The following is a 23246-nucleotide window of genomic DNA, read 5'->3' on the forward strand; positions in this document are numbered from 1 at the left end:
CCAGTCCCTCTGGGTCATAAATGTGTTAATTGCCCCAAGAGGGTGGGCCCACCATTATCTCCCACTTACCTCAAATTGGGCTCCCTCTCACTTTTATCAAAATGAGTCACCAGTCCCTTAGAAAAAGGCAAGTACTCCAGGGCTTAGGGCTGGCATGTGACTCAAGTGATATGCAAATATCCAGAAAAAAGGCCTAAGGCCACTGGATCCCAGTTCCTGTCCATAGAAGCACTCTTAACTTGTGCAATTAAGATAAAACAACAAAAGGCGGGCCCTTTTATATTCCACTAAGTCTAGAATAGTAGACCAAATGACGTCCCCCCCCCAAAAAAAAATGAGCTTTTGCAGTGAGGGGATACATTTAGCAGTATTCTGTACACTGATGGAAGGCATCCAGGATTAGGTATTTGTGTGTTTTTCTATGGGATTCTAGGGTGTAGCAGGGAGAGGCAAGGTATTCCCACGAGTCTCACGGAACGCTGGTCCGGAATCCCAGAGTGAGTCTCTGCTCCCAGGACACCCAGACTTCAGCTTAGGAGAATGCCAGGTCTCCTGTTGGACCTGCAGGCCAGAGCCTTCATCTCCACCCTGAAGCCAGACCCTGAGCTACCCATCACGCACCTTGGATGGTTCTTTTGAAGAAGGCCTTGCAGGCCTCACAGGAGGCCACGCCATAGTGATAGCCAGAGGCAATGTCCCCGCAAACGAGGCACAGCCGCTTGGGGATGGCGTTGAGCATGTACTCGCACTTGATGGCCGAGTCCTCCAGGATACCACTGGCACAGTCCTCATAGCTCTTGCGGCATGGCGTGCCTCCTAGCCCCGCACCTGTGAACATGGGTGGCGAGTCCAGACCGTTGGCGTGAGTGCCCAGGGCCATGCCAAAGCCGCCGCTGGCGTCCGAAGAGCCGCTGGGGCTGTGGTGGCTGAGGGCATCAATGCCCGAGGAAGGGCTGGATGGCTCCGTCTTGATAAAAGAGCCGCAGCTGGAGCCTAGATGCCGATCCTCTGAGGACATTCGGTTCAGCAGCCTGTGGACAGAGAACACGCGAGTCAGTCCCAGCAAGGTGGGGGCGCCCCGCCTAGTGGGAGGGGCGCATGGGCGGGTCTCCAATTCAGGCCTTGGTGAGATGCTGTGGTGGCCCAGGCAAGCTGCATCAGCCTAAAGTGGTTTCTGCAGTTTTGGAGTCCTGAGAAACTTTTGATTTGTAAACTTCAAATCAGGCACCCTGTGCTTTGCAAGTTGCTGACCTGAAGGTGACAAGATGTTAACTATTCTATCTAAATATTTGGTCAAACTTCCTACCTAACAATACATAGCAGGTGACCATGTAGCCGGCCCTAGTGCAAAGCCTGACATCAGTAAAAGGGCCTTATAACCCATTCCACAGTATCCTTCCACCCCAAGGCCCAGTCCAAGTTGGGCCCTTCTCTCCCAGTACCTTGCCCTCACCAAGACTGAGACCCTGGATGGGCTGTCAAGTCCTCTAACCAGGACAAAGAAGAGAGCTTGCCCCTAAGACAGCAGCCACGTTGGCTGTTGGGTTTTACCTGTGGTCCAGGCTTGGTAAAGGAGGATCTATCTAAATGGTGATTCCCTGACCCTCTCTCATTTCCCTTTTTAGCCCTTGGACAACTTGGTTTCCACTCAGTCTCCCCAACCCCAGAGAGATGTCTCCATTAGAGCACAGGAAGGGAATCAACCAAAGCCAACCCTATGCCTGTGCACCAGCTCTCTCCTCTGCCTCCTTCTTTTTGTTCTGTTTTGTTTTGTTTGTTTTTGTTTTTATTTTTAGGGTCTCACTCTGTGGCACTAGCTGGCCTGGAATTATGTAGACCTGGCTGGTCTCCAACTCACAGAGATCTTCCTGCCTCTGCCTCCCAAGTGCTGGGATTAAAGGCCTGTGCTACCACACCCAGCTCCCTCCCTCTCTTTTTGAGATGAAGTCTTCAAAAGTAGCCTGGCTGGTCTGGAACTCTCTAGGTAAGCCAGGTTGGCCTCAAACTTGCTATCCTCCTGCCTCAACCAACCAAGTACTGAGATTATAGACATACCTGCACCAAGGGCCTCACATAAGCTAGGTAAGCACTTTACTGATCACCTCTACACACATAGCACCTTAACCTGGAGATTCTTTTTTGGGGGGGGGTCTTTTTGAGACAGGGTCTCCCTGTAACCCCAGCTAACCTGGAGCTTGTTATGTAGACCAGATTGGCCTTTTACTCACAAGAGTTCTGCCTGCTTCTATCTCCAGAGTGTTGGGATTAAAAGCATATACCACCACGCTTGACCAATCTGGAGATTCTGAACCTGGAACCTCCATGCCTCACCAAGAAAACTGCAGAGCCTTTACCAATAGAGTTGATACTTCAGGATCTAGAACACTGCCCAGAAAATACCGTATTTCCGGTAACTGGAAGCACCTCCTCTCTAACTGTGCTGTGTATCCAGAAAAGGCTCTAAAAGCCTGCAAAGGTATGGCCATCCCACATCCCAGATTGCAGGGTAAGTGGGGGTCCATGTGCCTTTCAGCATGGAAAAGATCAACTGCCAAGCTCACATGAAACAGCCTGGACAGGTATGTTGGGCGAAACCAGCTGCCTACCACACTCCAACCAGTTGACTCAGGCCAACTGAGTCAGAAGGCCTGGATAGAGTGTGTCAGAATCTATCCAGAGCCATGATATCGAAAGTGCCCCACTCTCAGATCTACCTTTCCTTAGGTACCAGGAGCAGGTGAAAGAGTGAAAGATCCTGGAACATGGCACAAATAAAAAGATGACCCCTGGGTGGAAGGGATGGCATCAGTGCTGGAGGGTGCACAGGGGAGCTGCCGAGGTCCTGCCTCCAGTGTCACTCCGAGGTGATTTGCCCCTCTTTTCTGAAAAGCCACAAAAAGATCACAATGCCCACCTACATGGCAGCCCTTAGCCACACACCAAGACCACAAAGGTGTCTGTGTGGCCTGTTGAAAGGGCTTTGGTGGTTATTAGTTCCACTGATGAGTTCATGGTCAGCAGCTCCCAGAGGTTGTCTGCCATCTGCACTTGAACATGTCTAGAGTTAGGGAGCTGAAGGTACTGGAATGAGCGACCCACCAAAGGGGCTGGAGAGGTGACTCGGCACCTCTCAGCAGTAAAGAGCACTGGCTGCTCTTACAGAGGGCCTGGGTTCAGCTCCCAGCAACTCACAACCATCTGTAACTCCAGTTCCAAGGGGATCCAATGCCCTCCTCTGGCCTCCACAGGCACCTGCATACATGAAATTGGTACATATACATATAAACAGTCAAACCCTCATAAACATAAAATAATCTTTAAAAAAAAAAAAACAAAAACAGAAGACTTGACCAAAGGCTCCTGCTCTCCCCAGCTTACAACCCCTGGAATGTAGCTCATGAAGACTGGGTTCCAGGTCCCTCCTGTTCCAAATGGAGCATCCCTTTGACCTCTGAGAGCCTCTCCTACAGACCCCCATTCTTGCATGGACAGAGGGTCCCCTATTTAAGGGTCTCCTCCAGGTCCTTATACGTCTCTGGCTGATGCCGTGTCATCTTGCCTGGGCACTGTCATCCGCCATCCCTCTATGTACCAGGGGGGTATCTGAGGAAATGGCAGGACACCATCTGGAGGAGAATCTGACTGAGTACTTGGCAGCATGCTACTGAGCTCCTCCCCACAAGCCCTTCCACACAGGGACAGGGAGGACAGCAGACTCTGTGCTCTTGAACTTTTAATCCTCTCCAGCTCTCTGATGGCTACTTTAAGCTTTGTTCTTCTCTGAAGTATCCTGTGCCCACTGTGAAGCCCTGATGGGCCAGAGCTCCCAATTCCCCTGCTTCCACCCAGCCTTCCCCAGGCTCTGAGAGTACCAAAGATTTCACAAGACACACTTGACACAGCAGTCCTGACAGCAGCTTCTGTTTAGTGAACATGTACTGGATACCTCTAGCTTTTACTTGGTGCCTAGAGGCACAAGAAACATTTACCCTGAGGGAAGCAGAGGGAGCCTGTACCCTCTCCTGGGATAGTGTGGGCCAGTTTTCCCAGCCTTGCAGCTTAGCCTATCCTGAAGGACTGACTCCCAGAAGGGTTGTGCTCCCAAGTCTTGGTTCTTCTCCAACCCTGTCTTCATTCAGAAGGGCCAAGGCATCTTGCAGTGTTTGGGACTCCCAAGGGCTGAGAAAATGGATCCTAACCTCAGTCCGTTGACATGACAGAGCTAGTGATACAGTGAACCCAAGCACAGGGACATTTAGTTTAAGGATGTTATTTCTTTATCTCCTCCCCCCAACTTATCCCCCCCCCTCTCCCTGTCTTTGCCTCCCTCCCTGTCTTTCTCCCTCTCTTCTTTCTTCCTTTCCCACCACAGGCTCTTGCCCAGGCTGGCCTCTAACTTACCATCCTCCTGCCTCAGTCTCCCAATTGCTAGGAGTACAAGGCATTCACCACCACATCTGACTCAGCTTTTATTTCTGTAGTCATTATTTAGTTCCCACCAGAATGCCTTTCCCACAGACTGTCAGCATGTAGTTGGGTCCCTACTTTATGCCAGGTGTTGGCAAGATAATGGGAAGACAAGCACAGTCCCTAGTCTCATGGTCAGATCCTACCTTGAAAGCCCGTCCAGGTCCTGCTGCCCTGTGATACAGGGCAGTGATAGAGCAGAAAGGACCCACGTGAGGGACATCCCTGTTGTGCCCCTCTAGTCTCCCTTCATTCCATTTTGCAGATGGTATAAAGACTGTTTTTTTTTTTTTTTTTTTTTTTTTTTTTCCCCCCCCTCAAACCTGGGGGGCCCCCCGCCCCACCCACAAAACAAACAGGGCCAAGCGCCCCCTTGTTTTTCCTTTTTTTTTTTTTTTTTTTTTTTTTTTTTTTTTTTTTTTTGCTCCTCTGCTCCAAGACTGGGTGACCCTAGCTGCCATCCAACAACCATCAAGGACTAGCTGCACTCTGTATCTTCCTTTGTTTTTGTTTTTGTTGTTTTTTGTTTTTTGGTTCTTTTGGTGTTTTGACTTAGGGTTTAGGGAGGCTCACTAGGTAGCCCAGGCTGGCTTGGTACTCACTCCATAGTCCAGACTGACTGAACTCAGCAATCCTCCTGCCTTGCTTGACCTTTGAGTGCTGAGATTATAGAACTGAGCCATCACACTGGGCTCTGGATCTTCTTTTGTACAATCATCATAACCTGTCTGCTAGAGACTATTTCCCCTGCTTTACAGAATAGATGAGCTGGCACTCTGAGCTTACTTAGTTTACCTGAGCAAAGGGGAGAGGCTGGGGTCCAGCCAGCATGGTCTGTACATTGACTCCTGTGTAAACTCTCTTGCTCCCTGACCCCAGGACTTTTCAGAAAACCTCATCTTTTAGTCCTCCAAAATGCAGACAATGTCTGTCCCCATCAGACCCAAAGTCCTTCTTGTCATCTGTTGACCCCTAGAGTGTTAAGAGTGAGGAACTCAGCCAGGGCTACACAGTGAGCAAGACCCTGTCTCAAAACAAGATGAACAGAAAGAATAGAGAACTCTGCAGAGCCATGGTCTATTCTGGGTGGCCAGGCTTCATGCACCAGATAGGGAAAAGAAAGTTTGCCAGTCCATGCCCTCTGCCTGTCCTTGACTTCTAGGACATTGTTAGCAGAATATAAAGGAGGACAGAGAGAAAGCCATTCAAGAGGACAGAACCACAGGTTGTGCTGTATGCCTATAATCTTAGCACGTGAGAGGAGGAGGAAGATTGAGGCAAGTTTAAGGCCAGCTTTGATTATATAGTGAGACCCCAAATTAGGAAGAGGAGAAGAAGAAGGGGGGAGGAGGGAGGAAGGAAGAGAGGAAGGGAGGGAGGGAGGGAGGGAGGGAAGAAGGGAGGGAGGAAGAAATGGAGGGAGGGAGGGAGGAAGGAAGGAAAGGAAGGAAGGAAGGAAGGAAGGAAGGAAGGAAGGAAGGAAGGAAGGAAGGAGGCTTGGGAATATAGCTCAGTCAGTAAATAGCTTGCTATGCAAGCATGAGGATCTCAGTTCAGATCCCAAGAACCCATATAGAAAGCCAGCACGCCTGTAATCCCAACAGTGGACAGGCAGCAACAGAAGGATCCTGGGGGTTTAACTTGCTAACTGGTCTTGTCAAATGGTGAGGTCCAGGTTCAGTGAGAGAGCCTGTCTCAAAAAATTCAGGTGGATGCCAGGTGTGGTGGCACATGCCTTTAATCCCAGCACTTGGGAGGCAGAGGCAGGCAGATCTTTGTGAGTTCGAGGCCAGCCTAGTCTACATAGTGAGTTCCAGGCTAGCTGGGGCTACAAGGAGAACCTGACTCAAAAAGAAAAAAAAAAAAATTCAGGTGGAGGGCCAGATGTGGTGATGTATGCCTTTAATCCTAGAGACTTAGGCAGGCAGATCTCTGAGTTCAATGCTAGCTTGGTCTATGTAGCAAATTTTAGGCCAGTCAGGGCTACATAGAAAGACCCTGTCTCAAAATAATAACAATAAAGTTAAAAATAAGGTACAGAATGATTGAGGAAGATATCCTCTTTGTACATGCCCCCATACACACTTGAGCATGTACACACTCAAGTAAATGCTATCCTCTTTGTGCACAGACTCCTCCCATTCACACATGAGCATGTATGCACTTAAGCACATGCACACTAAATTTAAATTTAAATTTAATCCCAGCACTCAGGAGGCAGAGGCAGGTGGAATTCAAGGCCAGCCTGGTCTATTTAGCAAGTTCCAGGCCAGTTGGGGCTACAGAGAGACCCTGTCTCAAAAAGACCAAAATAAATAAATAAATAAATAAATAAATAAATAAATAAATAACAGTGCCCACACCTCCTTGTTCTCCCTGAGTAGTTCTGGTCCCACATGCTGACCTGGTGTCATCACTCATCACGCCCTTTTCTCTTCTAAAAGCAAACAGTGAATTACAGGGTGAGTAGTCTTTAGTGGTGATGCCTCAGACCAAAAGTGTTTTGGATTTGAAATTTTTTTTTTATTTTGGAAAATTAGCATACACCTGAGATCTTGGAGATGGGACTCAATTCTAAACACACAATGCAAGTATGTTTCCCACAAGCCTTATCTACATGGCCAGAAGGTAATTTTAGACATTTTTTTTCAGTGCTAGAGATCAATTCCAGGGCCCGTCCCCAAATCCAGAACTTTAAAAAAAAATTCTTTATTTTCATTCTATGTGTATGAGTGTTATGTCTGCATGTATGTAAATACACCCATGCTGTGTAGTGCCTACAGAGGTCAGAAGAGGGCATCGGATCCCCTGGAATTGGGAACTGAACCCAGGTTTTTTGCTAGAGCAGCCAGCACTTTTAACCATTGAGCCATCTTTTCAGACCCACAAACCCAGAACTTTCTGAGAGCCAGTCTGATACTACAAATCTCATGGTTCAATGTACAAAAACGTTGTTTCATGAACAAAATTAGAGATGTTCGTGTAGTGCTGAGGGTATGGCTCAGACATTATGCACTTGCCTAGGATATGTGACAACCTGAGTTCAACCCCAGCACTGAAAAAAAAAAAAAAAGTTCAGATTTGGGAACATTTTGGATCTCAAATTTTCAGATCAGAGACTTTCCACTTGAACATGATTACTTTATGTTAATTGTTAATGGGGCCTCAGGAAGTATGCCTGCAATCCCAGATACTCTGGAGATTTCAATGAGAGGATCACAAGGTCTAGGACAACATAGGCTACATAGTGAAACCCTGCTTCAAAAACCAATAAATAAATAGTAAAGTTTAGGGATAAAAAGGGGGGATTCATGTTAGGGCATCCACAAGGCCCTGGGTTCAGTCCCCAATATCCAGAGATTACAACCAAAGTAATGATGAAGAGCAAAGTCCAGACAGGAAGGCAGGGCCAGCAGCAGGGCTCAGCAGGTAAAAATGATTGCTGTGTAAGTATGAGGATGTGAGTTCAATCCCAGAACCCATGTAAAGATGGAAGAAGAGAACCAACTCCATAAAGTTGCCCTCTAAGTTCTACATTCACTCTCTCATAAACACACACTAAAAATAAAAAGGACGGAAAGGCATAGGCTGACGATGTAGCTCAGTTGGTAGAGTACTTGCCCAATATGCACAAGACCCTGGGTTCAATCCCTACTACCTCATAAAACCAGGTGTGATCCTGCATTTCAGTAATCCCAACATTTAGTAAGTAGAGACAGGAGGATCAGGAGTTCAAGGCCAGTCTCAAGGTATAGCAAGTTGGAGGCCATCTTAGACTACAAGAAACCCTGTCTCAAAAAAATAAAGGCACAGAACATGGTAGTATGGTGGTGTACACCTTTAATCCCAGCACTTGGGAGACAGAGGCAGATGGATCTGTGAGTTCAAGGCCGGTCAGGTCTACATGGGGAGTTCCAAGCTAGCTGGGGCTATAGGGAGATCCTGTCTCAATGAATGAACGAATGAATGAATGAATGAATGAATGAATGAGTGAATACATGCATGAATGAATAAATAAATAAGAAATAAAATGCCAGGCATAGTGGCACATGCCTTTAGTCACAGTACTCAGGAGGCAGAGGCAGATGGATGTCTGTGAATTCAAGGCCAGTCTGGTCTACACTTGTAGTTCCAGACCAGCCAGGACTACATAGTAAAACCATGTCTCAATAAACAAATAAATAAAATAACAGTAGTAAAGAAAAAAATTTAATCTTAATTTCAGCCCTTGGGAGGCAGAGGCAGGTGGATCTCTGTGAGATCAAGGCCACCCTGGTTCACAATGTGATTTCCAGATGGTCTATGACAAGGGAGAGCCTGTCAAAAAGCAATCAGAAAAAAAAAAAAATTAAAGATTTTAGAGGTAACAGTGGGTATGTGACTGAAGGTGGTGGAATGGCATCCAGGGAGCAGGCAGCCTCAGGATGAAAGTGGGAAGCTAACACATGCTCTGGGAGGAGCAGGGCTCAAGCCAGTCCATCATCCAGGGCTGGTCTGATTGATGACTACTAACACTTTGTGGGAGGGGGACAGATATCCCATCTCAGGGCTCTTGCAAGAGTGGTCGAAGTCCCTTGAGGCATCATTTCCCTTGGATCTGTCTGGTTACTGGAGGTCAGCAAGCCACCTTGGCCTCAATGTCACCACCATCTGTTTAAATGCAGCCTCCCTCCTGCCCCTCCTGCCACTCCTTAGGGCTGAAGACGATCCTAACATAGAGACAGGAGGAATCTCAAAAGTTCTGAATGGAAACCCTTCCTTCTTCCCTCTAGGGGAAGAGAATTCCTAGGTGCCCGTAAGAGGTAATCACAGATTTGTAAGCAGGAATCCCAGGATTGGCTCCTCTGGAGGTGGCCTGCTAGCAGGTGGTCAGATGGGTATGTAAACTGACCTGACTGTTCTCCTACTGTAGGGAGGGGTCTTCCCACCAATGGAAAGAATCTGGGTCATGCAGAACTGCTGCTCTGGAGCCCTCTGACTCTCTACTCACACCAGTCACCCAAGGGTAGGGACAAGCAACTGTGTCCCTTTCTGGTAGACAGCTTGCATGCTGGCATCAAATGCGCCACTTCTGCCCCATGGTACTGTTGGTTCTGAATAGCCACATAGCACCCTTTTGGGACCTATGGTGCTCATCAATAGAATGGGCTTAAGCACAGCCCTGATTTCCTAAGGTTGTCTGAGTGGGAGGAGCCAAGGAGGTAACTAGCTCTGAACTGTACTGGCACCAAGCCAGTATTCAGTGAGTACTGTTGCTGTTATAATCCCAAGAGAGAGCTTCCAGAAAAATCAAGCAACTGGCAGACCTGGGATTAGTTGGTAAACCCCATCCTCATCCAAAATTGAGGATAAAATGCAAGGAACTTGCCAAATACCAGGAATGAAATGGGTTTGCTGGGCAAATAAAGAGGATAAACAGGCCTGAACTGGGATTCCACTCTGTAGAGGAAAACTGGGTCTGAAGATTGAGACTCACATACATTTCCATAATCAGTGTGCTGAGAACAGGGGCCTTTGGTAAGGCAGATCCTCAGACCCTGTGGTACCTAGAGTAACACAGCTAAAAGTCCCTGCAATCTTACTACTTGGGTGGAAGCAGGAGGACCAGTAGCTCAAGGCCAGACTTGGCTATATAGGGATTCCAGAGCAGCCAATTACATGAGACTCGGCCTTAAACAAACAAACCCAGCACTTAAGAAAGGCATGTTGGTTAGTGCATGCCTGTAATCCCAGCACTTGGGAGATGGAGGCAGGAGAATCAGGAATGCAAGGCCAGCCTCAGCTACATAGTGAGTTCTAGGCCAGCCTAGGTTAGATGAGACCTTGCTTTTTTTTTTTTTTTTGGTCTTTTTGAGACAGGGTCTCCCTGTAGCCCCAGCTTGCCTGGAACTTGCTATGTAGACCAGCTGACCTTGAACTCACAGATATCCACCTGCCTCCGCCTTCCAAGTGCTGGGACTAAAGACCTTGTCTTCAAAAATAAAAATAAAAGAAAGAAAAGAAAGCATGTCTTCAACAGGGCATAGGATAGGGACAAGCCTGTGGCTGGATGTAAATGAGTGTCAAAGTCCCAGCTTTCTTAAGCATGGATATTCACTGGCACTTATATTGGAGGAAGGGGAAGGAGGAAAAGAGGAGAGAGAGAGGAAGGGGAAAAGGGGAAGAAGAGGCGAGCGGGTGGGGGGGAGTTGGCCAAGGATGAGACATATTAGGATTGTGATGAATCTGATTCTATGTACAGAGGTCCATTAATTTTACATGCATTTTTTTTCTTAAACTCAGAAATTTCATTAATTTACGCCTTCTCCCTAATAGTCTGAATTGCCCATTTTAATAGATAACGTTTTTTTTTTAATTTTATCATTCCCATGGAATTGACATCTTACATACATGTATCTTTCAAGTTTTCAACACTAGATAACATTTTTCTGAACAAATATATCTGCCTAGATGGAGTCACTGAGCCATAGGTTCTTGGAGGTAATTTTGCCTACCCTGGTGACTTTTAGTTTAGGGAGCCAAAGCCCTGGGAAATGAAGTCACTAGAGAACTAGGCTGGTTGGTGAGAGGTACCCAACGGACTGAGGGTTTAGAGACTCAATGAGCTGGGAACCTGCCCAGAAAAACAAGCTGTCAGAGAAAGCCACCCCCTGCTACCTTCCTAGGTCACCTAGTTCTCAAGGCACTTTTGATTTTATTTGTATATTTGGGGGACATATTTTCCTAACATTGTTTCTCCTCTTGGGGTCCTCTGGGACTCAGGACAATGGAAGGACCCAACAGTGTAGCCGCTTCAGTGACAGCCTGCCTCCTTCTGCGAGCAACGGAGCTCAGGCAGAAATCTGTAATTAAGCATCATGTCACTCGAAAGATTAGTCAAAACCAGGCCGATCCCAGACAACTGATAGAAATCTCATTGCACACAAATTACGGCATGGAAAATAATGATAGGTAATTAGTGTCTTTCAATCAGGGCTTTTTATCCATGAGTTTCCAGGCTACATCCATCAGAATGAGAAGAGAGAGGCTCCCCGGAAGCTGGAAGAGACCACTGGATGTGAAGTGGCTGCCTCAGGACAGTCGGGTGGACCTAATCCATTGGCTGGCCAATGGATACTGCTGGCTTGTGAACCTTCAGCCCTGACCTAGAACTTCTCAGGGAAGTACCTTCATGTAGGACCCATTAGTACTGCTGGCTCTCACTTTAGCCACTTCAGCCAGCTCTGGGATCCCAACACCTCAATAACAGATAGGGGAAAAAACGGCATGAGAGAGTCTGAATAAACTGGGTATAGTGGCAAAACCCTGTCATTTCAGCACTTGGGAGACTGAGACAGAAAGATCACCATGAGTGTGAGACCAGCGTGGACTTCACAGTGAGACATTTCCAAAAAACAAACTAACAACTCGGAGGCAGAAGCAGATGTATCTCTGTGTGTTCAAGGCCAGCCTGGTCTACATAGATAGTTCCAGGGCCAGTTAGGGTTGCATTAGTGAGACCCTATTTCAACAAAAACAAAAACAAACAAAAAATCCTTGAACAGTCATTGAGACGTCTTGGTCAGTAAAAGCATCTGCTGTCAAGCCTGACGATCTGAGTTCAATCCCTGGAACCCATGCATACCACCATACATATACACATCAATGCACACACAAAAAAATAAATGGGGCTGGAGAGATGTCTCAGCAGTTAAGAACACTGGTTGCTCTTGCAGAAGACCTGGGTTCTGTTCCCAGCACCCACGTGGAAGCTAACAACAATCTGTAACTCCAGTTCCAGGGAAGCCAGTGCCCTCTTCTGGCCTCTGTAGGCATTGCATGACATAGGTGCACTTACATACATGCAGGCAAAATACTCATAGACATAAAATCATTAAATTAAATTTAAAAAGAACTACCTATCTTGAAGGATCCAATCAAAATGCCAGGTGCATGATGCGCCTTATGAACTGTTTTCTGCTTAGCTGTTAAATCTCAGAATTAAGCTGGGTGTGGTGACACACACCTTTAATCCCAGTACTCAGGAGGCAAAAAGCAGGCAGATCTCTGTGAGTTCAAGGCCAGCTAGGGCTACAAAATGAAACCTTGTCTCAAAAACAACAACAACATAACAACTCAGAATTTGCCTCCTTCCTTTCAGTAGCTATTGGAAGAGATATAACATTTGTAGATTATTACAGCTGGCCTTGAACCTGTTTTTATTTTCACTCTCTCAGTCAGAGATACAGCGTATATATCCCACGGACTGCAGCTGAACACACCCAGCTGTCTCCAGATGGCATCTAGTTCTCACAAGAGTCGCAGGCACACTCGCAGATCTTAGCTCAGAGTTGGACTGTGTGGATTTGAACCCCATTTCTGCCCCCTCATAATTTGGGTTATTTAACCTCTAGGTGCTTCAGCTTTCTCATCTGTGAAATGGGAATGAGAATAAAAGTGCCCATCTCATTAAACAGTCTTGAGAATTATCACCTTGATACAGAAAAGAGCCTAGAGCAGAAGGTGACACACAGTAAGTACTCATCAAATGAGCAGGTGTTTCTAGCATCCTCCTTTAGTAACAAGGAGACAGTTTCCACTTACTCTCTATCCGTGCATTGGCCCATCTGCCCATTGAACCACACACTGAAATACCTGTTGCTTCTACTGAAAAAGTCCCTGTAGGTCAAGGGCACCTTCATTCAGTCAGGCGCTTCTGGAAACTGACGTCTGAATCCCACATGCTTTCATAGTCTCTGGGGCTGCCTCTTTGGGGCCAGGAGCAGCAAGCCTCAGAGCTTCATCGCTGAGCAAGGTCATTCCCCCTCCAGTGTGCAGTGGAAGAGAAGAATATTGAAACTGGCAGCAGGAAAAAGCGAGGGTCAGAGGGAGAGAATCCTGGGAGCCTCAGTTGCAGGCAGTGCCTCCCCAGACCCAGTGGCCTCTGCTCAGTCAAGCGAGCACAGCTGCTTCCCTGCTGTGAGTCCACACAGGGGGCTTCAGGCACTTGGTGCACGACCCAAGCACTACCTCACTCCCACACTCATTCAACTGCTGTTTTTTTGAGTAGCTGAGGTATAATATATTGTTTCCTGGTAACAAGGCAGACAGGCCTCTGCCCTCAAGGACAGACAATACCATATTGTGTTAACTCTAGGCAGCACCTTTTCCCCACATTTCACCGTCTAGACAATCAGAATGCATTTGCAACTGATCACAAGTCATAGTTTAATAATGAGGTCTTACAGAAATGATGTCACAGGTTCAATGAAATGTGACAGTATAGCTGATTTTTCTTTCCGATAGACACCAGGAAGACTACATTTTCCAGTCACCCTTACAATTAGGTGTGGCCATGTGACTAGGTCTCAGCCAATGGAATATGGGTATTATGTATGTAAGCCACTCCCCTATTTGACTCACAGAAATCTCCCATAGCACTCCTTTCCCCACTGACTCCTCCTTGTATCTGTCCCTGTCTCTCTCTTCTGCCATAAGATATCTAAAGGCCACAGGTAGAGGACCTAGAAGGGGACTCAAAGGCCTTAGGAGATAGCAGAGTCACGGTGTGGAAGGAGCCTAGGACAGAATCACCTGGTAAACAAACACCCCCACTACATTGTTATATGAACGAGATCAATTTTTATTTGGTTAGCCATTGCAATGCTGTGGCTGTGGCTGTGGGAAGTAAGAGGCAGTGCTGTTCCTTGACTAATACAGCAAGTGAGCCACCACACGGTGTGAATTCAGTCAGTGAGGGGGCCATGAAGAAAGACCTGGGAAGGACACCATACTACAGGGTGGGTATATCCAGACAGAAGCCCATATGGAGGTGGCTCATAGGCAGAGGCTTAAAAGAGGAGGGGGTCGTGCAGGGGACCCTCTGCTAGGGGAGAAGCAGAGAGATCTGTGGCTGAGAAGGAGTTGAGGTAGGAAGGACAGATGGGGCATCCCATCTGGGGGCTTCAGGCAAGAAGGACCCTGAAACCTTAATCTGCCTCACTGTATTCCAGCCAAGTGGTTGGCTGCCTGGTCAGGACCCCGGGGCACCTGGATTCTAGCTCAGGAAGCAGCTGTCAATACTCCCAACAGCTTTAGAGCACTCAGGTTGTTTGTGGGATCAAACCCAGGGCCTTGGGCATGCTAAGCAAACACTTTACCATTAAACCACATTCATATTTTGAGGCTAGGGTTGGCCTTGAATTTGCTATTTAGCCTAGGCTAGCCTAAAACACTCACTCCTTCTGTCTCTGCCTCCTAAGTGCTGGAATTACAAGTATCCATCACTACATCTACCTTTTTGTTTTGACTTTGAAAAGAGTTTCAGGGACTGGAGAGATGGCTCAGTGGTTAAGACCATAGCACCCACATGTCAACTAACAATCATCCACCAGTCCAGTTCCAGGGTTCCAGCACTCTCTTCTGGCTTCTGCGGGCACTGCATGCACATGGTGTACTTACATACATGCAGGCAAAACATTCATACACATAAAATAGAAAATAAATAAAAAAATTTTTTTGGTCTTTTTGAGACAAGGTCTCCCTGTAGCTCCAGCTTCCTAGCACTCGCTATGTAGATCAGGCTGGCCTCGAACTCACAGAGATCCACCTGTCTCTGCCTCCCAAGTGCTGGGATTAAAGGCATGTGCCACCATGCCCAGCATAAATAAAAAATTTTTTAAAAAGGGTTTTAGTCTGTAGCTTTGAACTTGCGTGAGCCTCCTGCTTCAGCCCGCAGAGTACAAGAATTACAGGTGTGAGCTGCCATGCTGTCTTTGCTCTGTCTCCTCATAAACAGGAGCACCAGAACTAGGTAAAACTCTCCTGGTTAAGCTCTGATCAGTGCAGAACAGAGTAGCAATGAATGGCACCTCCCTCATCTTAGACACTACACTGCCATTTATACAGTCCAAATGGAATCAGATTTACTCACACGGTTGACCTCTACTCCACTCCCTTATGATGATACATCTCGTGTGTCTTCTGCCACTAGGGCTTCACCACCACCTGCCCATGCACATTCCCAAAGGGCAGAGTGCAGACACAGTAAAGAGACACCTGTGAAATGTCCCATCCACCTCTAGTCATAGCAGTGGCCTTTTCTATGTGGCCTTGTACACAGCAGGGTTGACATAAGATGCTTATGGCTCTAAGCATCCTTTTCTCATCTGGGTCAATTTTCTATCTTTGTATTAACAATCTAAGCATGGAGCTGGAGAGATGGCTCAGTGGTTAAGAGCACTGGTGCTCTTGCAAAGGACCTGGGTTCAAGTCCCAGCACCCATATGGTGGCTAACAACTATAACTCCAGTTGTAGGGGCTCCAACATCACCTTCTGACCTCTGTGGGCTCTGCACAACTTGGGTACATTTATATACATGCAGGGAAAACATTCACACACGTTAAAAAAAAAAAAAAGACCCAATCTAGGCAAATTTTTCACATGAGGAAACTGAGGCCCAGGAGGGGAAGAGTCAATATCTTTGACAAGGGTCACATAGCCAGAAAGAATTGTAGTGAGTTGGTGTGCAAAAGGGACTGTTGAACCTTTCCTGAGCTCCAAACAGCCAGAGCTTCCCATCCCACACTCAGAAAGCAGGAGTCTCACCCAATCCAAGGCCTTCCAGGATTGGCATACCACCTCTGCTGTTTCCTGCCCACTTTTCTCCAGGGTCATACCATTCCAGTCTACTGACCTCCTTCCTGGATGGTGCTTCCTCCCTCATCTGTGCTGGAGGTTGAGCTCAGGGCCTGCCATATGGCAGTCACAGGTTCTACCCCCACACAACCACCTACCTATCCTATCCTGGCTGTTCCTTAACTGCACTGATCAGGCCCTCTTCTCCCATGAGACAAAGGGTTCTGTCTGACTTCTCTCTTACACTATACCAGTGCCTAGAATAGGGGCAGGCACACAGTAAGTGTGCAGTAAATATTTACTGAATGAAGAAATGAAAGGTTAAGAGTTGGTTGAGTCAAACCAGTGTCAGACAGTCCCCAAGGCCTGTACCCTTTTGGATAGAATGGTCAGTCTCAGGACAGGACTAGGATCTGAGAAAAGGAGGCAGCCAGCACTCCAGGAGCAGACCCACAGAGACCCTGAGAAAGTGACTCTAAGCCTCAGTTTCCTTATATACAAAATGATAACACCTAACTTGTGGAATGGTTCTAAGGATTGATTGCAATAAATGGAAAGCATCCAGAGCAGCACATGCATGAAGTAAGCACTCAGTAAACCTGAGCTCCTCAAGTCTCCCCGGTGTCCTGGGTGCAGGTCCTATGACCACAGGGAACAGGGTGGCCGTCCCTGACTGTGGACCTGGGTACAGGTCCTGTGACCATAGGGAGGCTGTCCCTGGTTGTGGGCCTCATTCCTCCCTCCTATGAATAAGGTACAAGAAGAAAACGAGGAAGTGGTGTATATGCTCATCTTTATTTTATTTCATTTTATTTTCGTCTTTTTGAGACAGGGTCTCCCTATAGGCCCAGCTGGCCTGGAACGCAATATGTAGACCAGCCTGGCCTCAAACTCACAGAGATCTGCCTGTCTGTACCCCCATGCCTAGTTTTTGTTTGTTTGTTTGTTTTTTGTTTTTGACAGTGTTTCACGTACTCCAAGCTGACCTCAAACTATGCTGTGTATTTGAGGGGTGACCTTGAACTTCTGATCTTCCTGACAGCTGGGATTTCATGTGCCACCACAACTGTTTTATGCTGTGCTGGAGATTGAACCCAGGGCTCTGTCATGCTAGGCAAACACACTATCTACTGATCTACATCTACAGCCCCTGCTCACCCTTTGGAGAGGAGAAGCAGAGGTGGGACCACCCCAGGCATTTGTCCCCCTAATCCATGCCATGTGGGAGGGGGCTGGAGTAGTGAGGATTGCCCTTGGCAAAGCTGTCACTCACCACTGACTGACCCCAGCGTTTGACTATTGATCTGATAAATAAACAGCTGGTTGGTTCCATCAAAATGGAATTCTGCAATTCAATTACTGTTCAGGTCTGCATCCTTCATCCTACCAGGATGCTGCTGGCTGTAGTGCTGCCCTGGGCTGGTGAGGTAGAGCCATCCTCTGCCAGCACTGAAGGGAGTGTGGTCCTGCTCCCTGGGGAGTCACCATGCTGGGGATGGGAAGAGGGTGCCAGTCATGCCAGCCAGAATATGGCCCCTTAGCTTCAGGGACCTGGGGGTCAGGCCTCAGTGCCCAGCTTCACAGAGAGACTTTGAATATCATTACAGTTCACTGAGCATTTGCTGCTGCATCTGTCAGGAAATGACCTGATTGCACTGGGCTGTTGTAAGGACAACAGCAGGAAAAAAGCTGAATAGAAGAGCTTTGAAGGAGAAAAAAGACAGAAGGAGACTACCAAGCTTCCTTAGTGAGCACTTGCGACCTGCAATATGCTCTATACATATGAGCTCCTTCATCTCAAAACAACACTCGTTTAGAGGAGAGATTATGGGGATGTACACTGTAATCCCAGCATTGGAAGATAAGGGCAAAGGGATGGAGGGTTTGAAGCCAGCTTGGGCTACATAGTAAGACTGTCTCAGAAAACAAAACCAAGGTTGAGGATGCGGCTTAGGTGAGAAAGTGATTGCTTAGCATTCACAAAGCTGGATTTGATCCCCAGCACTGCATAGACCAGGTATTTTTTTCCACTGTGCTGAGCCCACTGTAGAGAAGTGATGCTTCTTTCCTTTCTTGGTCAGGCTGAAAAGAGACACGTGAGGAAACGAGGCCTCTGTCCCACTGGTGGGTCCAGGCAGAAGAGATGATACTTAGTGCAGAGGAATGTGCTGGGTGATCTGTAAATCCTAAATTTAGAGAGTTCAAAGTGGGTGGAATGGGAACTCCCAATGTCAAGGGCATGGCTAGTCTGGCCTGGTGGTTCAAGTCTGCAGTCTTAGATCCCAGGGCTCCCGAGACTAGAGGATCTCAAATTCAAAGCCTGCCTGGTCTACAGAACAACAGGCAGCCCCAGGCACCAGGAGCCCTCTAACTCGTATGTATGTCTTGGTTGAATTGAGGGCAAGTTTTGGCTATTTGGCCTAAGTGCCAAAATTACTTTGCTTGTCTTCATAGTGCATTACCTAGTGTCTCTCTGTCTCTGTCTCTCTCTCCCCTTCTCTCTCTCTTAGTCCACACAATTAGAACTGTGATCTCCTAGCTCCCCTACCAAGGGCAGAATTCATTTTTAAGTTTCAGGCTTAAAAACATCACAAACAAGGGCTGAAGAGATGGCTCAGAGGTTAAGACACTGGTTGCTCTTGCAAAGAAACAGGATTCATTTCCAAGCCCTCACATGGTAGCTCATAACTGCCTGTAACTCCAGCCCCAGAGATGCCAATGCCCTCTTCTGGCCTCTACAGGGACCTGTCACACATGGTCCACGTACACACAGGCAAACAAAACACTCATACACATAAAATAAATAAAACGTATCCTATAAAGAACACACTGTCTTCTGAGCTTGGTGGAAAGAGCCCAGAGGCTTCTCTCCAGTTCCAAGGCTGTGTGTCCTGACATGGTTGCCCCTCCTGCCGTGTCTGTCATTCTATACCCCTTTCTAGAAAAGGGGAGCTGCCTTAGCTCTCTACTGATGGGGTCTGAGAATGCAGGAAGCAGGAGGTGAGACACTTGTCCCTGGAAGGAAGCAGGACTCCTGGTCCTGAAGCTGACTTGGGCGGTGGATGCCAGGCATAAGCTTGTGCTCATTGGCTTGTAATGATTTCACAGGGAATGTGAGGGTTAAACACGAAATCACCAAAGGGGGTGAAAACCCACAGGACCGGAATGAAACACTGGCTGAAGACAATGGCTGGATATCAATGTGACATACAGAGATTGGGAATCCATAATTGTCTCTTATGTCTGGCCAGCCAAACCCCCATGGCAGACACCCTGCATCCCAGGAGCCTGGGCTTCCATACTCAGCACACCAGGGCCATCTGCCTATCAGGAGAAGCACCAGCTCTAGGCTAGGTCCAAACCCCAGCCTGCCTTTCCCTACACTGCCCCCCCCCACCATGACCTTCAGTAGGTTCTAAACCTCCTCCAAGCCCAGCTTTTCAATTGAGAATAATGCTTTTACTATGGGTGGAATAAGTAAAGATTGAATCAGATGTTATCTTCAAAAGCCTTTGGAAGTGTCAGCCTCCTGCAGAGTTGTCCCACCCTCCCTGCCTTCCTCCCTCTGGTATTTCATAACCAGACTCCTGGGAGAGGCAGTGAACATCTGAGCAGCCAGCTGCACCTGAGAACCATCCACAGATGATTCTGAAGGAGTTGAGAGTTGATGAGTGATTCCACTTCTTGCCCCACTCTGCTCCTCCAGGCTCCCACCGAGGCAGAGAAGGCTCCCTTGTTTATGTGACTTAGTGGCAGACTGGAACTTGAAGCTAGCCCTCCAGACCCCAATTTCTGAGTTCTGAACTCAACCTGACATTTTGCAACATTCAACGTCACAATTCCAAAAGGAAACAGAAAGTTATGTAATGCCTGGCCTGCCAGCCTCAAACTCTTCAGCACCACCCAAACTAAGGAACTAGCGAGGAAGTGTCACAGACCAGGGATGATTCAAGAGACAGGACAACTAAATGCAGAATGGGGTTGGAAGAAAGGACATCAGAAAACCCCAAAACACCTGGAAAAAAGTAGGGAGTTTACTTAGTTCATAGCGATACCAAAGTCAGCTTCTTAGCCATGACAATATTACCATGGTGATGTAAGCCATAAAAAGGAAACCACATATGGGGGGCTATGCAGGGACTCTTTGCTATCTTGAGAACTGTCTGTAAAGCAAAAACTATTCCAATAAAAAGTTTTTTTAGGGGCTGGAGAGATGGCTCAGCAGTTAAGAACACTGACGGTTCTTGTAGAGAACCTGGGTTCAGTTCCCAGCACCCATATGGTAGATAACAACCACCTCTAACTCCAGTTCCAGGGGATCCGACACACTCTTCTGGCCTCTACAGGCATTGCATGCGTGTGGTACACCTACATATATGGCAGGCAAAATACTCATATTCATAAAATAAAAATTAATTTTTTTAACTAAAAAAAAAGTTGGTTTTTTTTTTTTTTTTTTTTGGTCTTTCTAAGACAGGGTCTCCCTGTAGCCCCAGCTGACCTGGAACTCACTATGTAGACCAGGCTGGCCTCGAACTCACAGAGATCCGCCTGCCTCTGTCTCCCAAGTGCTGGGATTAAAGGCGTGCACCACCGTTCCTGGCCCAAAAAAATGTTTTAAAAAGAAATTGCAAAGACCAGGAGTGGTGGCACTTGGGAGGTCGAGGCAGGAGGAAGATCAGGAATTCAAGGCCACCTGGGCTACCTGAGACTGGACTTAAATGCCCCCCTTCCATTATGGAGTCAGTGCCCCTTGCCCCTCAAAACTGGCTCCTGGAATGGATGGCTCTTGCCTGGTTCACACCTGGGCCCCCACAGTCCCAATCAAGATCTGGGCCCAGGGTGTGCTACGACAGGAACAGGTGACTGAGTCACAGGCCGGAGGTGGGTAGATGCAGAGTGACCCCAGAATGTTACAGTGGCAAAGGTCAGAGGCTCTAAGAGGGCAAAGGACTGGCTTCAGGCCACCAAGTCAAGGGTTCTGTACCTGGCTCCCAGTCCACACAGCCCACATTGCACCTTTGGACCCTGGGTATGACAGGAGGGTCAGGCCTGAGGAAGGCCAGGGTTGTACCAATCCTCCCTCTCACTACTGTGTGCTGATCAATCAAATCCATTCAATCTGAAATGCTAGGAGAGAGGGCACAAATTAAAAACAGTAGCAGAAAACAGCGACTAATAATCAAGTCAAATTAGATTATTTCTATGCTGACTGGGTCGGGTAGGTGGGGACACAGGGAAGTTCATTGGAGCAGGCCAATGGGAGACAGCAGTAGACCACAGGGTGGAATCCAGGGCTGTGCTTGTAGAAACATCCAGATGCTATTATAATCACCATCGTAAGCACTATGTAAGCATTAACTAGCTCACTTCGGTCTTTGCGGTCACCTGCCAAGACATAGCTCTGACCACTGACTTTATAGATGAGGAAACGCAAGAGCAGGAATTTGGGAGCTGGCACACCTTGGGGGCAGAGCCAGGCTTCATTTGGCCTCTTGGGGGCCAATACCAAATTTTGTTCTCTAAGGCATGCTGTGTGCTTCCCCGGGTGCAGGGTGTTCTTTGTGTCGACAGGGGACACACATTTCCCTCCTACAGTGGACAGTATGCATTTATTTAATTTCATGTGCTGTACATTTATTGAACCAAGCACAACAGACTCTGCACCTAAAGACATGCATGGCAACTAGGTGTGGTGGCTCACACCAGTAATCCTACCACCTGAGGAGAGGCAGGAGGATTGCAAGTTTGAGCTCAGTCTGGGCTGTGTAGTGAGTTCCAGTCAACCTTAGCTACTCTTATCTTAAAGCAAACCACTGAATGATTTACGACAATGAAGCCACTGGATGGTAAAGGTTTTAAAGTGTCTGGATTAGGTCATATACACATAGTCATGTTCACAGAATAGTAGTGTCTAGGGCCCCTGAGAAGTGGGTCAGGGAGACTTCCTGAAGGAGGGGAGGCCAGACTTGAAGGATAAGCAGGTATGTTGGGTGCTAGGACTGGCCAGGACTTGCTGGTTTCCCTACCAAGCAAACAGGCTCCAGAGGGCCTTGGCTGTCCCACGAAGGGCTTAGAGCTTGAACAAAGGGCTTAGAGCTTGAACCTCCTGTACTGCAGGCCCCTCTCTCTTTCTCTCCTGACCCACCTTTTCTTGGTACAAAAGTATTAGTGAAGCAAGCTATTTAAAGGAACCCTGAAACTAATCCTTGCTTAAAGGGAACATCTTTAAGCAAAGCTAATAATCGCTCCATAATCCAGCTGTTATGTAATTCTGGATTTTATAGTACAGTGTGGGCTTCTTCATCGGGGAGAATGGGTTCTGAATAAAAGGTGATGGAAAGGTGTAGCCTTGGGGGACAGGTTGCCAGGGAGTGTGGGATGTCGTAAAGAAGGGGCAGAGGGTACTGCCAAGTGGGAGGCTTGTGTTTCTGCAGCTCGGGAAATGAGCCAGGGCCTCCAGGCTTGAGGGGGAGGGGGGCGATGGGGCATGTACTTGATGGTAGGAAGTAGACTGGCTCAGTGATTTCTGACACGCAAAGATGGAAATCTTATCAGCCAAGTGGTTCTACATCCTCCAAAAACCAAGGAACAAGAAAGGGAGATGGGATAGGTGTGGTGGCCAGTACTCTGGAGTCAGGGACAGACAGATCTCTAAGTTTGAGGCCAGCCTGGTCTACATAACAAGTTCCAGATCAGCCAGGGCCAGAGCTACATAGTGAAACCTGTCAAGAGGGAGGGAGAGAGAGAAAGAGAGAGAGAGAGAGAGAGAGAGAGAGAGAGGTGGCTCCCCTTTAATGAATGGAAAACTGAGGTGCAAAACACAAAGCCTGGAAGTCCAATTTGCACTGGCCCCTCCCAGTCCCGCAACTTGGCCCCTAGGACTATAGTTGATCTCCTAAGGCAGACAGCTCCTCTAAGCACTATCAGACCTTCCAGGGTAAGGTCTGCCCAGGACCATTTTTCATCCTTATGTCCCCAGTACATAGCTTGATGATGGGTAAACAGCAGGTACTCAATAAATGTGTTGAGAAGAAAGTAAAATTAGTTCATTTTATGGAAATCAGATCCAGATTGAGGGGAAAGGAAAAATCAGCCTCTTGATTTATTATTTATTATTATTATTATTATTATTATTTGATATTTTTAAAGCAGGGTTTCC

General features: G+C 47.5%; 1 protein-coding gene across 5 annotated transcripts in view; it reads right to left on the reverse strand.

Moving 5' to 3' along the window:
- Positions 1 to 23246, reverse strand: part of Esrrb (estrogen related receptor beta) — a 170258-nt gene that overhangs the window by 47971 nt on the left and 99041 nt on the right. For 2 of the 5 annotated variants that reach the window (XM_008840208.1, XM_008840202.1), the window contains exon 2: positions 622 to 1031. In XM_008840208.1, the coding sequence (XP_008838430.1) occupies positions 622 to 1031 (410 nt within the window). Of the gene's footprint in view, positions 1 to 621; positions 1032 to 23246 lie in introns of those variants that run through there. The other 3 variants (XM_008840214.2, XM_008840223.1, XM_008840216.1) reach the window with 3 other exon arrangements.

Source organism: Nannospalax galili, unplaced genomic scaffold, assembly GCF_000622305.1.
Source record: "Nannospalax galili isolate Female #2095 unplaced genomic scaffold, S.galili_v1.0 scaffold330, whole genome shotgun sequence".
Taxonomy (NCBI): domain Eukaryota; kingdom Metazoa; phylum Chordata; class Mammalia; order Rodentia; family Spalacidae; genus Nannospalax; species Nannospalax galili.